Source organism: Alosa sapidissima, chromosome 7 (assembly GCF_018492685.1).
Source record: "Alosa sapidissima isolate fAloSap1 chromosome 7, fAloSap1.pri, whole genome shotgun sequence".
Taxonomy (NCBI): domain Eukaryota; kingdom Metazoa; phylum Chordata; class Actinopteri; order Clupeiformes; family Clupeidae; genus Alosa; species Alosa sapidissima.
The window spans coordinates 20,949,775-20,966,965 of NC_055963.1; the positions used below are offsets into that span (position 1 = coordinate 20,949,775).

Consider the following 17,191-nt stretch of genomic DNA (forward strand, 5'->3'; position numbering starts at 1 on the left):
ACGGGAATAAGTAATGATGCGAAGGTATGCCAATATTCCACCAGTCTGCTGCTAGAGTTCAGTGTTGTGAGTGTCTGGGCAAAATGTTGTGGGCTATGCATGAGAGACTGAGTGAATTACAGATATACACTATACTGCCTTTCTCTGTTGGCTTCCTTTGCTTTTGAGGACCTTGATTGATCGTCACTTCTCTTTTAGGACCTTTCTATACTTACAACAGAAAACTAAAATTGAAAAAAAAAAAAAAAAAAAGACATTTGTGAAGATGACTGAGCACCGGTGGCTTGAGTGGACGTAGTGTTTGCAGTGTTATCAGAATGTGGCTGAAGGGGAGGCCTGTGTGTGTGTGCCAGTCTGTGTGGGCATATCCCCTTACACTGTGTGCTGGGTTTGTCTGTGCCACGGGAGGGGTGGGAGTGACTGGCAGCTGGAGAGCTGAAGGAGGAGAGAGGGGAGGGGAGGGGAGGTTCGCTTTGTGTTTGGCTTTCTTTTCTGAGGAAGAAATGATTATTGTACTCGTATGATGAATAAGCCACTGTAATTACGTAATAAATAAATAAAAACCCTTGGAACAATCTCAATCAAAACAGATGTCGCCTTTTGTGATTATCCATATCATTTTCTTTCTCCCTCAAACCAAAGCCCTGTGCGAGAGGGGTATAATCTTTTAGGACTTTGGAAGACATGAATCCTCTCACTGACTTGAGTACAGTGGCATATTAGGGGCACACAGCAAAATAACAGGATTACCAGACTTCTACAGTACGAGTGGAAAAAGCTTTATTTGTCTCTGCTGTTGAGTATAGTGTGGGGATGCTGTGACTGGGAAGAGGCTGGTGATCAGCGGGAGCTGGTGTTGAACTGGGTGAAGTAGCTGACCGCCGGTTGGTTGGTGTAAAGCTGCTTGTCCAAGTACTGCTGACTGGTGCAGAGAAGGAGAAAAAGAAAAGGGAGAGAGAAACTAATGTTCAGAGTTTGCCAGACAGCAAGAGAGCTGAAATGATTTATGTTTTCTGATTTACCTCACTTCTAAAGCCAAATAAGTCCAGTCTGGATAGATCATAACAGAACCAATACAATAGAAAATGCATATAAATTCCACAACTTGAAGAAGAAATATGTTTTTAGTTTTATGAGTGAATGTCAAATTTATCAACCCAAAACAGAGACTTTCTAATGAGGAGACACAGCACTCAAAAAATACTCCATAGAAATGCATGGGGCTAGTTTGTCACGCCAATATGGCCGTTGTCTACACATATCCCACCCCTTCCTCGGCAAAACGTCGACATGTGAATACATTAAGCCAATCATATGGCGTGTTGTGAAGACATCGTGCCAATCATGTGTTGTGATCTCGCCGCTGGAGCAAGATTGGTGTAGTGAAGCCTTGCACACGCGCAGTTCGACCCAAAGACTGTGCCCGATGAGTGCCCATAAAACGTTGGTATATGGCCGCCGAGTGGAGGGACTTGCGTAAAAGGACTTTGCCCAAAATCTCAACCCATTTAAATTCCATTTTGTATCTGCAGGAGGTTGGTTATCATGGCTGTCAAAGCCTAACCACTAAATCGTGACCACTCAGATGATTCTAGGCAATTACACACACAGGGTGGTAGGAACACTGACAATGGCATCACAATTAAAACACACACACCCCTTAACTGTTACTAGCTGTGACTAAGTGCTCAAATGTGTGTGAGGTGTATGATGAAAAAAAAAAAAAACTACTCCTAAGTGATAAAATTTGATTTCTTTCCTCGAATTCACACTGTGCTTCTTTAATACGCTCTGTTTCACCATCAGACCTAAACCTAAACAGGCACGAGCAAATGGCAAGTGAAGCATGTTTGTGAAAAGGAGCTCAATATTGCCTACGACCCTGCATAGTGTTTTTGCATATGTAAGTACATCACAAGAATATAACTGTCAATCATAATGTGCTAGCCTGCGACGTGTGAACACATCTTGTATGGGTGATTAATGATGGTCTGATGCGTGCTCAGCTCAGGGTGAGGCTAGCCTGGTGGAGTGTGAGCGGTACTGGAGCAAGCGGGCTGCAAATCTGTCTTTTAGAGCCCAGCCTGCTTGCATCTGCACAACATCAGTTTAATTACCTTGCCTTAACGAGTATTCAAGGGAGGCCTGTTGTCTTGGTAACTGATGGGCTCTGGGGACAAGCGTGTGAAGCCACAGCACTGTGATGGCTTTGAGGGCGTTGGAAAGAAGGTTAGCATTTCTTGCTAACTTCTGCCAGACCACCACAGGAGTGCACCCCCTACCTTCAAGGTGGTGCACACATGCCAAATAACACACAGGCATGGTTGTTTCACTGGACGCTTTGCAATTGGTTGATGCAGCCGAATAGTGTTGAAAATTTTGTTGCTGATTGCAGAACCCAGGAGAGACACAAAGACATTTTTTTGCAAGCACCCCCCAAAATATGTCTTGCTTTCAGTAACTCTTAACAATTAGGTGGCATCAGCAAAGAAAGCTCAGCCACGGTCTGCTTACTGCTGCTGCTGTTCCTGGGCCAGCTGCTGGTTGTGTCGGGCCAATTCCATCTTCCTCTGTCTGTCCAGCTCATGCTCCCTCCTGGCCTTCTCCTCCAGGGCCCTGGCCTGCTCCAGACGCTCCTGGTCCCAGGCTTTCTCCCGTTGGCGCTCCGCCTCTCTTTGTTTCTGAGCGAAAATGAAATGCAGAGGAGAGGAGGGGATAATGGCACAAATAGAACGATGGGTCGAAGCGCAGGAAGTGAGGCAGCTAAACGAGCGGTCAGCACATTTCCTTGCAGTAATGCGCTCCCAGCGTCCGCAGCGCCGGCAGCCCTCTCTGGGGAGACGTGCCTGGGGATGCTATAGTAGCCGGATGGCTGACCATATTTAGCCCCATTTCTTTTTTTTTAAAAGTATTTTTTGGGGGCTTTTTGCCTGTATTTGGACAGGACAGTGAAGAGTGACAGGAAGTAAGGTGGGAGAGAGAGAGATGGGGTGAGAATCGAGAAAAAATGACCAGAGGTCGGATTCGAACCTGGGTCCCCATGGGCACTCGGACCAGTACATGCTGCGCCACAGCGCCCCCCTAGCCCTGTTTCTTTACCTCTCTCTCTAGGCGCTGTTGTTCCTGCTCCCTGAGGATGGCAGCTCGCTGCTCGGCGGTCATCCCTCTCCAGCGGTCCGTCAGCACGTGCTGACCCCAGCCCGGCCACAGCGCTCGCTCTGCAGCCTCGGGACATTCGGTCAGGAGATCAGAGGTTACCATGTGGCGGATTTCAGCCATCGCCATGCCAATGTTCTGCTCACGTTCGCGTCTCTCTCTCGCCGCTCGCTCCTCGGCCTGTGAAGAGCACACATTCACATGCACACACACACACATTCACATGCACACACACACACACACACACACACACACAAGCACACCAGCTGCCGGTCAGAAAGGACTGGCACCATTCAAAACACTTGGGTAGCATCTGTTAAGTGCAAGTCCATAAAAAGCAATGTCAAGTTCTGCTGCCTGGGAGGCCATAAAGAGGGGGCCCAAAAACGTAACACCTCATTACAATTCCCTCTGGCTAATTTGTGTGAAAACAAACAATCCAAGGCCACAATGGCAGTTCTTTTAAAAGGAGGGCACTACCACCCACACACATACAGCATCAATTAAAATTATTTTTCTGTGGCACTGATGATGCAAGTTATTTTCCTTTAAAACAAACACTATGAATAATAAATGTCTTGCATTTTACTGAATAAGGTCTCGCCTTTGAAAATGTTAATTTGCATGAACACACTCTGCAAACATCACACAGTAAGTGGGGTGTGTGTGCGTGTGTGTTGCCAAGCCTGTGTTCTGCCTACCAGGAACTGGTTGAAGCTGGTAAGAGCCAGACGCTCAACTCTCTTGCCCTCCTCCTCCAGAGCCTGGAGATGGGCAGACCTCAGGTCCTGCTGCACAAGGTACTTATCCTGCTGCAGCTCTGAAACATATACCAACATGATCACACACACACACACACACACACACACACACACACACACACACACAGAGAAAAATACACAAAGTGAGGCAGCATTGTATACCCATCAGAAAGACCCAGTTTGAGTGTGTGTACATGAGTGTATGTGTGTCATACACAATATGTGTATATCCACACAATTCTAGCCATTTAAGTGATCAAAGAGCCACTGAGGATATTTCCATTGCAGTGCACTAAGCGTGTAGGACAGGTGTGAAAATGTCCATGAACATTTCTGCTTTCACCTTCATGTTTGTGCCACAGGCGCAGTTTCTCTGTGTCCTCTCTCTGAGCTCTCAGCTGCCTCTCCGTCTCCTCGATTTGAGCTCTTTTCCTCTCTTTCTCCCCAAGGTCCTCTCCCTGGCCACACCCAGAAACAATATGTTGTTCACGCTATTCACAGGGGTTACAAACCACAAAGAAAAGGAGCACAGGCTATTTAACACCATCCTACCTTAAATACTTGCATGCTTGCAGGCCCCAGTGACTCTGGGATGGAAAGGTTAAGCGCGAGCGCCCCTTGTCGGTCACACGTGAGGTCGGCATCACGAGAATGTTCTGGACGCTGATAAGTGGCCCTGAACTGAACCAGATCTTTCATCTGTTCTCTTCTTCTCTCTTCTTCTTCTCGCTGACTTTGCTCTAACATGTGATCGTTTGTCACGCGCAAGGCATCTGTAACATGAATACATGCCATTGCTTAACCACTTCACAAAATGTACAGAACCACAATATAAATTTGATGTGGACGAAGAGAGGTCTTGCTACATTTAGGATGAATGGTTAGGCTACCGTATGCCTTTTGAGATTCCTTCTCTCGTTCCTCCCGTTCTCTCCTCTCTGCTGCCTGTTGATCCAGCGCTTGAAGGTCCAAACCTATCACTCGGTTCCTGGGGTTGAAGATTCTGCTTTGGCGCGCCGCCTCAGCAGCCCTTCGGCGTTCCACCGCCAAAGCCACAGAGTTGTCCACAGGCAGGTCAACTTTATACATTTCTCCCTTGCGACTATTTCCCCTTTAATAAAATAAAACAAAATAAACAAAAGGGTTCATTAAAAGACTTGATTGCTGTAGCCTTAAGTTGCTAAATAATCATTAGACCAGGCGAAATGCTGGCTATGGAAATAGCCTGCGAAAAGGCAATTAAAAACTGTGCTAAATCAAATAAGAATATGATTAAGTAGAAGTCTGGGTGAACGTCTGGGTTCACCCTGGCTAATTACGTAGGCTACTAATATTGCAAACCTTTTTCGTTAGAAACAATATAGCCTAGGCCTATCCAGTCTGTCCATGAAATGAAACTGTGTTGCGCCTGGCCCAAAACTTTGTTTGACGCATCCTGTCACCATGGAAACATGAATATCTTGTTTCTCTTGTGGTTGGGTAGAACTGTGTAGGCTATCAAATGATTATCATTTTAAAATAGTCTTATTATCTATTTAGAGTATTAATATAGTCGATGTATAGCTGTACCACATGACTTATTTTATATTTGGATTAGCCTATTTGGCTCGGTTTGGTTCCCCCTGCACATTCTGTCTAGACGTTGTCTCGCGAGACCAACCACCAGCGTTCAAAGAATAGAAAGATAAGCAATGAGATGTGCATGTTTATTGCAGTTTACAAGTTCAGGGCATGTTTTGTGCCACACCAGTAATGCATTCCCGTAGTGGTGACTAAACGATTGACATTCTGGAAATATGGACACGGGTTGTAGCCTACTTAGCTCCCCTCTGCACCAGCTGCGCACCGCAGAAAAGTCGCCTAAATAATCTCACTTTACCGCAACTGATTAAGCTACTGCATCATTATGGGCTACCTGAAATTGATAGAGATAGAACATTTTAAGTCATATAAAGGTCGCCAAATCATCGGTCCTTTCGATAAATTCACCGCAATTATTGGACCCAATCGGGTAAGTCAATAAAGATAGGCTATAGCTCATGTACATCACACGAGGCTACTCCAGACAGCTTTACATATATCTGTTTGATTTATGGCTGCCGTGAAGAGTGTTGTTTGGCATATAATGATTGTTTGTTTACTTGCGTTGTGGAATGCTGCGCTGTAATAACGGCAGGCTATATCTATCTATTTTTGTAACTACAGCCCCACCTTTGTGCTCAAGGGGTAGTCTATGTCACAGTGGTATATTAGAGCAGCGGTCCCCAACCACCGGGCCGCGGGACATTCTAACCGGGCCGTAGCCTACGACATGAGTTAAAAAAAAAAAAATGCATGCAAACTAAACTAAATTTAATTCGCAATAATGTCACGTTTTTACATGGCATAGGCCTATATGCAGTTGTTTGATTGCACGCATGTTTGCATTTTGCAAGGTCTATTTTCTTACGTCTGTCTGTCCCGCCTTCAACACTTTTACATATTGCCTTCAGCGCTGCGCAGCCTCAGGTCAGCTCACTTCACTTGATCAGTTCTTGGCGAACGGTATGTCACACGAAGTTAAACTAAACTGCTAGAATGAGCAACAAAAAACAAGCATCTTTAGCAGGTCACTGGCCAGAGTGTTTGAGTTGAGAGAGCCGCCGCAGAGATTTCTTACAGAAAAAAAGCTGCACATTTTAGTGATGAGGACTGGGTGTCAAAACTCGCTTACCTGTGTGACATATTCGGATTGCTTAATGACCTCAACCGGTCACTCCAGGGGAGAATGAAGACTGTTTTTAAACTGGCAGATAAAGTCGCTGCATTTAAAGCCAAGCTTGATTTGTGGGGACGACGAGTGGACCGGGGTGTATTTGATATGTTCCAAACAGTAGTGGGGGTTTTGGGAGACTGAGGCAGGGCCCTTTCTCTCGCAGCTGGTGCGCGATCACCTTGTTGCGCTTTCAAATGAGTTTGAGCGTTACTTCCCATCCTCCAAAGATCCACGGCAAACCAATGAGTGGGTCCGCAACCCATTTGTCAATATCCCAAATAGTCCTAACTTGTCAGCGCAGGAGGAAGAGCAGTTGATCGAAATTGCAAATGACGGTGGTCTTAAGAGTGTCTATAAGGAAACCTCTCTGGCGGGTTTTTGGATCAATAACAAAGCAGAATATCCCGAGATGGGATCTTCTGGTTGCTACCATTTCCCACCACGAGGCCGGGTTTTCGGCAATGACTGCAACTAAGACCAAATTGCGCAATCGACTGGACATTTCAAACACACTGAGGGTGTCACTGTCTTCCATCATTCCATAAGCAGGGCTCCCACTGATTATATTCGTAATGCACGTTTAGTTCCCATGTTTTGTTCCTATATTTTGTTAAGCATGTTCACACGTAGGCTATAGATGTAGCTTCAAGTTGTTCAATATTCATAGTTCATATTGTTCAATTTTCACTTCTTCAAGTTCACGTTTTTCACATGTTTAAGAGATCGTTACCTTCACTGTTCATACATAACTGGAGCTAGTTCTTTTCAAGTAATGCATGCACAACACATATGGAACATGGAACCCCTCCCCGCCGCCGGTCCGTGAAAAAAAAATAGGAATCAAACCGGTCCATGGTACATAAAAGGTTGGGGACCCCTGTATTAGAGGGCTTGGGGCTAATAGCCCACAGCAACCATGTCACTGTTCATGGAAATCATACGTTTTCTTGGGTCAGGTTCAAAATCCAACTTTATTATTTCACTTGAAATGTCATGATTATCTCCAACGCTTAAGGCAAGTCCAACCTCATGGATGCCATTAGTTTTGTGTTGGCGGAGAAGACCAGTAACCTCCGTGTCAAAACACTGAAAGATCTCATCCATGGCGCCCCCGTTGGCAAACCATGCAGCTGCCAATCGTGCCTCTGTTGGCATGGTGTACTGTGAGGAAAATGGAGATGAATGCACCCTCACAAGAGTCATCATATGTATGCCATTAAGAAGGCTATTTTAGAACATTGTTTTTTCACCACTTTTTTACCACTGATTTTCCTTATCCTTACTAGGTTCCTCCTCTGAATATCGGATCAACAATAAAGTGGTGGGGCTCTCAGAGTGTTTCTCTCAGTGTGTATTATGTTGGTTACAGGAGAGTGACAATACTGAACAATGAATGAAGCCTGATGATGTCCGCTATTGACCCCATTAAGTATTTTATCCATTAATGGTTGAGATAAGCTATAGCTATAACATGAAGCAGAGTCATTCCAAGAGTTATTCCAACTGTCGATTCAATCCAGCAAGAAAGCTCGAGTTACTGTATGCACCCCCTCTTCAACTCTCTCTCAAACTGAGGCATACACAGTCTGTTCAAGTGTCCTGTGCAGATTGATCAGAACCAATCTGTTGAGTTCCCTTTAGGATTGTCCCTCTGTGTTGAGCATTCATAGTCTTTCTAGCAATAGCCTCTCTGCCTGTGTTGCCACAGGGAGCAGTGGAATCTATCGCTATGAAAAACCCTAAAGAGCGGACGGCCTTGTTTGAGGAGATCTCACGCTCTGGTGAGCTGGCGCAAGAGTATGACCGCAGGAAGAAGGAAATGGTCAAAGCAGAGGAGGACACGCAGTTCAATTACCATCGCAAAAAGAATATTGCCGCCGAACGCAAAGAAGCCAAGCAAGAAAAGGAGGAAGTATGATGGATTTTCCATTTAGTTATTCAATATCTTCCATATAGTCATGCTGCATTATAACAGTAATATAACAACTGTCCCTCTTTTCACAATTCAATTTTGTGATTCAATTTTATTTCACTTCTTTCTCTCTCCTCTCTCTATCAGGCTGAGCGGTACCAGAGACTCAAGGACGAGGTGGCGAGGGCTCATGTCCAGTTGCAGCTCTTTAAGCTGTATCACAATGAGGCAGAGATCGAGAAACTTAATCGGGAGTTCTCCCACCGCAACCGTGAGATTGAGAAAGACAGGAAAAAGATGGATCACATTGAGGAAGAGCTGAAGGAGAAGAAGAAGGAATTGGGGAGGATGATGAAGGATCAGCAGAATGTGGAGAAAGAGATAAAGTAAGCTGTAGGTAGAGTAGGTTTACTGACCTCTGGAGATGGTACAAAGAACTGAAGATTGTAGTTGACAGGAGACATAACTGTCAAATTTTACTTCAAGTAAAAATACTGCAGATATGTACTCCTTCACAATTCTCTACCTGACCTTGGAGGATAAATATGACTGCTAAATAAAACAATTTGAAGTCTACTCCATGTATCTGTTGAAAATAATTAAATCTGTTATTGAAATGTGTATTATTCTTATTCAGTTCAATACAAGTCTCAGTCTGTGCTTACACTTGCATTCCTCAAACCCCCAGAGAGAAAGATGCTGAGCTGAATCAAAAGCGACCGCAGTACATCAAAGCCAAGGAGAACACTGCCCACAAGATTAAAAAGCTGGAGGCCGCGCGCAAGTCCCTGCAGAACGCCCAGAAGATGTATAAGAAGCGCAAAGCGGACATGGATGAGCTGGATCAGTAACAGGGGACAGTGGAGATGGCCAGACAGGAGTTTGAGGAGCGCATGGAGGAGGAGGCGCAGAGCCAGGGACAGGACCTCCAGCTGGAGGAGAACCAGGTCAGTTTTGCAGGTCAGTGGCGTCTGAGAGAGAGAGAGACAAGTGTCACTGATTTTTTCTGGCCTCCAGGTGAAGCAGTACCACCGTCTCAAGGAAGAGGCCAGCAAGCGGGCTGCCACACTCGCACAGGAACTAGAGAAGTTCAACCGGGACCAGAAAGCCGACCAGGACTGTTTGGACCTCGAGGAGAGAAAGAAAGTTGAGACAGAGGTAGAGCATGAATTCCTCTGTGTGTTGGAGTTAATGCCCTGTACTGTACATATACAAAAGTTAAGATACTTCATGCTTTTTTTCCTTTAGGCCAAGATCAAGCAGAAAATCAGGGAGATAGAGGAGAACCAAAAGCGAATTGAAAAGCTGGAAGACTATATTGCAACCAGCAGGTATGCTTTGTCTAAGACTTCCTGCATAAGTGTCTCCCAAGTTCTTAATCAGCAAACCACTTGCAGTCTAGCCACTCTGTGTCTGTATCCTAGTCAGTCTCTGGATGAGCAAAAGCGTCTGTAAGAGGAGCTGACAGAGGAGGTGGAGCTGGCTAACAGGAGGATTGATGAGATAAACATGGAGCTCAATCAGGTGCCTCAACATAGCCTGTCTGTCACTGGGAACATTCATTATGCTGCCATGGGCACATTTTGGCCAGTTAGGCCTTCATCAGTGTCTCAGTGTCTGACATCAGTGTCAGACACTGATGTAGGCCTAACTGGCCAAAATGTTTGTTTGTTTGTTACCCCTGTACTTGAAAAAAGATTAAAAAAGATAAATTTATTTTCTTGGAGTCTGACCTTCTTTGAATTTGAACTTTTGCAATTAGTAATGGCACCCGTTTGTATAAGAAGAGAGAGAGTTAATACTTCAATGTTCAATACTTCAATACTTCATGTGTATGCATGGAGCCAGCATAGGATCAACCCAGAGGATTGTCTTTGTGTATTCCTGATGTGGGGTGCAGGTCATGGAGCAGCTCGGAGATGCCAGGATTGACAGGCAGGAGAACAGCAGACAGCAGCGGAAGGCTGAGATCATGGACAGCATCAAGAGACTGTATCCTGGCTCTGTGGTAAGACTGAGGTCTAACACTACAAAAATTTACCTCAATTTTTCCACAGATTTTTCACTTAGTAGGTATTGATTTGTAGCAACTCAACTTTTTTTTTACACTTAAAGGTTTTCTTATTTTGTGAAGTGATAAAGTATTACAGTTTCATCAGAGGTTTTTGTGTGCTGTCATAGTTTACATAGATTATTTACAACAACAATTAAATTCAATTTAATGGTCTAATATTAATTGTTTATTAGGAGAGTGAACCTGAGGAAGCCAACAGCAAAACGGGACACTCACTCCTAATAAACAATTAATTTTAGACCAGCATGTGGTGATAGTCTTTATTTTTTAAAGATTTTTTAAAGACACATCACCAGCACCTGGGATCCGCAAACAGCCAGTGCACAGAGATTTTATCTTTGTAATATATTGGGATATGCCTAAACTTATTCAAATGTTCTTAATATATTGTATTGGCTTATCCTTTTCCTGTCGCATGTAGTATGGCAGGCTGATTGATTTGTGCCAGCCGACACAGAAGAAGTTTCAGATTGCGGTGACCAAGGTCCTTGGAAAGAACATGGACGCCATCATTGTGGACTCGAAGAAGACGGGCAGGGATTGCATCCAGTACATCAAAGAGCAGAGGGGGGAGCCAGAGACCTTTCTGCCCCTGGACTACTTAGAGGTACAGGTCACGCCTGGACTTAACCGCGGTCACTGGACTCCACTCTGTTTTGGCACGGTCAATGAGCATACATCACCTTTTATGGACATGGCTCTGCCCGGCAGGTGAAGCCTACCGACGAGAAGCTGCGCGAGCTGCGGGGGGCTAAGCTGGTGATTGATGTGATCTGTTACGACGCACATCAAGAAGGCTCTGCAGTACGCCTGTGGCAACGTGCTGGTGTGTGAGAATGTGGAGGATGCACCCAGGGTTGCGTTTGGAGGGCCCTACAGACACAAAGTAGATGCAGCACTGGTGTATACTACAGACACAAGGTAGATGCAGCACCGGCGCATACTACAGACACAAGGTAGATGCAGCACTGGTGTATACTACAGACACAAGGTAGATGCAGCACTGGTGCATACTACAGACACAAGGTAGATGCAGCACTGGTGCATATTACAGACACAAGGTAGATGCAGCACTGGTGCATACTACAGACACAAGGTAGATGCAGCACTGGTGCATACTACAGACACAAGGTAGATGCAGCACTGGTGTATACTGTATGTATGTCTATAAACATCACAGAAATATACAGTGCATTAATATTCATGTGAAGCACCAGCAAACACACTCATGCATGTGTCCACACTGGGGCAATGGAAATTGCATAACATCTGCTGATACATATGCCTCACCTCTCCTCATTATGAAACGGTCCACTGGTGCTCTTTTTAAAGGGCCCTTGTCCATGTCTTTCTTTTAGCCCTGGATGGCACACTCTTCCAGAAGTCGGGCGTCATATCTGGCGGAGCGAGTGACCTGAAGGCCATGGCCAGGCGCTGGGATGAGAAGGCGGTCGACAAACTGAAAGACAAAAAGGAGAAGTTGACCGAGGAGCTCAAGGAAGAGAAATAAAACTGAGCAAGGTAACCTTAATTAGAATAGAATAAAACAGTAAGATCCCTGATTCGTTCTTATGGCAGTGTTATTATATGAACTCTAATCCCTGGCATCTTTACTTACTTCTTTGTTTTCTCTTTAACATCCACTAAATTGTATGTAGGAGAAGTCTAAATTGGAGAGTGAACTTGCCAATTTTGGCCCCCGTATCAACGACATCAAGAGGATCATCCAGTCCCGTGAGAAGGATATCACAGAGCTCAGGGACCGCATGAATCTGGTACCAGATCATTTCCTTCCAAAGCCTCTCACATCAACCAGGAACCTGTACATTGCAGACTGTTACTTCACTTCTTGCTTTGTGTTCATCAGGTGAAGGATGAAGTCCTTCTGGAATTTTGTAAAGATATTGGTGTGAGAAATATCAGAGAGTTTGAGGAAGAGAAGGTAAGCCTCACCCCCCCCCCCCCCCCCCCCCCCCCCACTAGGAGACTGTGCTGTTCTGTTTGCTGGCATCCAAGACTATATCTAAAAACACCTTCTTGTGGTTTCTCCAGTCTGGAGTATGAGACCCAGAAGACTCGTCTGGCCATCCAGCTGGACTATGAGAAGAACCAGCTGAAGGAGGACCAGGAGAAAGTGACGATGTGGGAACAGACGGTGAAGAAGGATGAGAGTGAAATTGAGAGACTTAAGAAGGTAACAGGGGGCATTATTGGGGAACGAGAAAGCTAGAGTAGCTACATGTACTAGCTAGTCTCATTTCAATGTATCATATCAGTGTGCAGCTTGTTGAGCACTATTGAATTTAGCACAACTTACTCAAAATGACTTTTGAAAGCTTGATTGTAGTAGTACGTGTAAGCTTTTTTGTACTGTTTGTTGATGTAGGAGGAGCACAGACACATGAAGATTATTGATGAAACTATGGCTCAGCTCCAAGACCTGAAGAACCAACACCTCACCAAAAAGTCAGAAGTGAATGACAAAAACCGTGAGATGGAGGAGATTCGCAAGAAGCTAGGTGGTGCAAACAAGTATGTTTACACAAGCATTTCTATCAACCATATCTGTCATATTTGTCAATGAAATATTCAAAAAGATTTGAACGGCCTTCAGATTGTGATTCTGGTATTTGGTGACTGTAGAATATTCTGGGGCTGTTGTACTGTAGTTTACTTGTCTGATATGTCTGATAAGGCTCTGATGATTATCTTTATCTTTATTTATTTGGCTGATGCTTTTATCTGGAATGATTTACATCCGTCTCACTGGAGCAACTCAGGGCCTTGCTCAGGGGCACAACAGTGACAGCTGCTCTGGAATTGAACCCTTTACTTTCAGGTCACTGCATGCTAACCCAGCTCCCCAAATTATGTTTGCAGAGAATTGACCCAGCTGCAGCAGGAGGTGACAGCCATTGAAACCAAACTGGAGCAGAGACGCAGTGACAGACACAACCTGCTCCAAGTCTGCAAGAAGCAAGACATCCGGCTGCCACTCAGATCAGGCACCATGGATGATATAAGCCAGAGGGAGAGGTATGGCAATCACAGAAAATGACTTAATACAAAACCACATGCAGAAGAGCAGTTAATGCCTGTTTGATTTCCTGCTGACTCACTGCCTGTCTGTCGAGTGTTTTGTTTTTCCCCCAGATGCATTAATCCCATCTCTCTGCCCAGGGGAGCTCCCAGGTGGAGGAATCTGTCAGCAGTCAGAAGACTTCCAGCTCTGTTCACGCCAAAGAGGCCCTGATAGAGATCGACTACAGCAATCTCTCCGAGGACCTGAAGGTATGCCAAACTCTCCCAAGCGCATGAAACATTCATCAACCCGAACACTGGAGCCGCCATCACAAAGCACAGACCCGAGCTGGTGACATTGGTTCTAAGAAGGAGACTGTCAGCGTATTTTTAAGGCAAGATGAGCAGAATACCCCCCCCCCCTTTCTCTTACCCCCCCAGGATGCTCTGTCTGAGGAGGAGATCAAGGCCGAGATGAACACGCTGCAGCAAAGGCTGAACGAGCAGCAGAGCGTCCTGCAGAGGATCAGCGCCCCCAACATGAAGGCCATGGAGAAGCTGGAGAGGGACAAGTTCTAGGAGACCAGCGATGGTGGGTGCAGAGGAATGGGGGGAGAGCATGTCAGGGGTGGGAGAAAATGATCACATCAGAGACATGCGGTATATTTTAAAACCACAGACTGGAAAACGGTTTAAACTGTATTTTTATTCTGAAAGAGATGAAGTTGCTATAGAGAGAGTGTTTGACATTTTTAGTTATCCTTATCCATAGTATCTGAAGGGATTTTTGGTCTTTTATGTTTGGTAGAGTTTGAAGCCGCCCGTAAACGAGCAAAGAAAGCCAAGCAGGCATTTGAACAGATCAAGAAGGAGAGATTTGACCGCTTCAACGCCTGCTTCGAGTCTGTTGCCACCAACATTGATGAGATCTACAAAGCCCTCTCACGCAACAGCAGTGCACAGGTACTGTGATCAAGGCTAATGTCACAATCAATAAATTAATGTCCAGTGAGGAAGCCTTTAAAAGACCTTATCAAAGATGAACTATGATGCAGTTCAATGGTTTCATTTAAGGGCATCATTTATCCTCTTAGGCCTTCCTGGGCCCAGAGAACCCCGAGGAACCATACTTCGATGGCATCAACTACAACTGTGTGGCTCCTGGGAAGAGGTTCCGTCCCATGGACAACCTCTCTGGACGAGAGAAGACCATAGCTGCCCTGGCTCTGTTATTTGCCATTCAGGTAAGGCTGGCCCTGTTATCACACAGTGGATATTTAAATTCGTGTTTGGATTTCAAACTTGATATGGCATTTTTGTAGTGCTATAATATGTGCACTGTTTTTTCTTTTTCTGTCTTATGTACTACAGCTACAAGGCAGCTACATTTTTTGTTCTGGATGAGATTGATGCAGCATTGGATAACACTAACATAGGCAAGGTCAGAGAGAAGCTAGTTAGCTAACATCAACATCTCAGTTCCAAATTGTATAAATAGAAAGTTTCATAAAATGCATACTTTTTCATAAAATGCATACTGATATGCATGGTTTTGAATTTTAATTGTGAAACTCAAAAGAACCCTCCAAAAGGTATTAAAGCTGGATGCAATTCTATTGTTTGAAAAATATTTACCTTTTATCTTGTACATCTTGTAGACAGCCAAGTCCTTGGAAGAATTGCATTTGACCTCTGTTTGTTCTACTACACTGGATGCACAGGTGGCTAACTACATAAAGGATCAGTCAGTGCAGAATTTCCAGGCCATCGTGATCTCTCTGAAAGAGGCGTTCTACACCAAGGCTGACTCTTTGCTTGGGGTCTACCCTGAGGTGTGTACATAAAGCAATTCACCACAGACACAGTTTTTTTTTTTTTTTTTTTAATTTTTGAAATAATTGGTCCAGCCTTACCAATCACATTGATCAGAGATTCCTAATGTTACTTCCTACTTCATCTAAACTTAACAAACTGACAATAAACAGCAGTCAGGAAACAATGTATATGGGTCTACCTTTGCTGTAAATACATTTCTGCATTCGTCCAACGGCATTTTTTGATGTTTGCAGGTGTTGCTGCTACTGTTTATCACAATAAGTTTCGGTTTTGTCTTCCCCTCTCGTCACTGATTGGCCTGACATTTTCTTTGTCTGAGGGAAACGTTAGTGAATTATCGTGTCCCAGACTAGTATCTCCCTGATAGGAGATCTAAGGTAGGCAGGGCCAGGCTAAGGTTTTATATCCATAAACAAGAATATGACAGATGGTGCTATGCATATGTCCGATTGTCTTTCTTCTCTCTTCCCTGCAGCAAGGAGACTGCGTCATCAGTAAGGTTTTGACTTTTGACCTGTCTCAGTATCCAGACGCCAACCCAAATCCCAATGAATAGTTCACCAGCCTGTCTGAGACAAGAGCTGAACACTACAATCTAGAAACTTTTTTTTATTGTGTGTGCACCTCGAACATGAGCTAACACATGAATAGGAGGGTCGTTGGTCGTCGTTGCTCTGATTATATCAGCCAATCATGAACACAGAAACTCACAGAGGGCACCAAGGACCAACATTTCAACCAGCCCATGGACTCACTGATCTTACATGTGCTGAGCTTAGATGGAGGCCATCTAAATGTAGATGTTTTCAAATTTGCCATGAACTCTGGAATTGAACTTTAGTTATAGTATGCCCCTTATTCAGTATAATTCAATTCAATTCAATTCAGTTATTTTTTCAATTCAATTCAATTACAGGATAGCACATGCCCTTAAAATACACTGTTGAGAATAAGGTATTGATAACCAAGGCAGTTGCTAATGTTGCCTTTGTGAACAACTGCCAGTAGCAGACCAAACACATGCTGTGATGTAAAAATTCAAAATGGTTCTATCACAGTTTTTGTGCCTTGCACTAGTCTACGTGCAATCATGACATTAGTGCCATGTCAATATGTCCCCTGTAAGCAGCCCATTATTAATGTATATAAGTAAGTAAGTATAAGTACAGTATATATACTCTTTTGATCCCGTGAGGGAAATTTGGTCTCTGCATTTATCCCAATCAGTGAATTAGTGAAACACACTCAGCACACAGTGAGGTGAAGCACACACTAATCCTGGCGCAGTGAGCTGCCTGCTACAGCGGCGCTTGGGGAGCAGTGAGGGGTTAGGTGCCTTGCTCAAGGGCACTTCAGCCGTGCCTACTGGTCGGGGTTCGAACCGGCAACCCTCCGGTTACAAGTCTGAAGCGCTAACCAGTAGGCCACGGCTGCCCCATGTGCACTTATTGTAGCAGCAATAGACTATCTTATTTTAGCTATTTTAGGTCAGTCTGTAGCATAGTGTTTTTCAGTAACTGCTGTGCTTAGAAGCAACAAATTTGTAAAAAATGACCAAAGTAATGTTTTTATGGAAATTATTGTATTTGTGTAACAACACAATAGTGGCCTTTTGAATTGCTGGCATTTCTTGTTGACGTTGGCAATTTCTGGCATTTTCATGTTGACGTCTGCTA

General features: G+C 44.5%; 1 protein-coding gene and 1 pseudogene across 1 annotated transcript; one reads left to right on the forward strand and one right to left on the reverse strand.

Moving 5' to 3' along the window:
• Window positions 1–763: 763 nt before the first annotated feature.
• ribc1 (RIB43A domain with coiled-coils 1) lies at window positions 764–5,438 on the reverse strand. The gene is made up of 8 exons (XM_042096717.1): window positions 5,259–5,438; window positions 4,808–5,028; window positions 4,470–4,690; window positions 4,261–4,375; window positions 3,858–3,976; window positions 3,100–3,336; window positions 2,515–2,681; window positions 764–922 (listed from the first exon to the last, which is right to left on the reverse strand). Exons 2-8 carry the CDS (start codon window positions 5,004–5,006, stop codon window positions 841–843), a joined length of 1,140 nt encoding a protein of 379 aa, XP_041952651.1. The 5' UTR covers window positions 5,007–5,028; window positions 5,259–5,438; the 3' UTR covers window positions 764–840.
• LOC121712760 lies at window positions 5,439–16,350 on the forward strand (annotated as a pseudogene).
• Window positions 16,351–17,191: the final 841 nt, after the last annotated feature.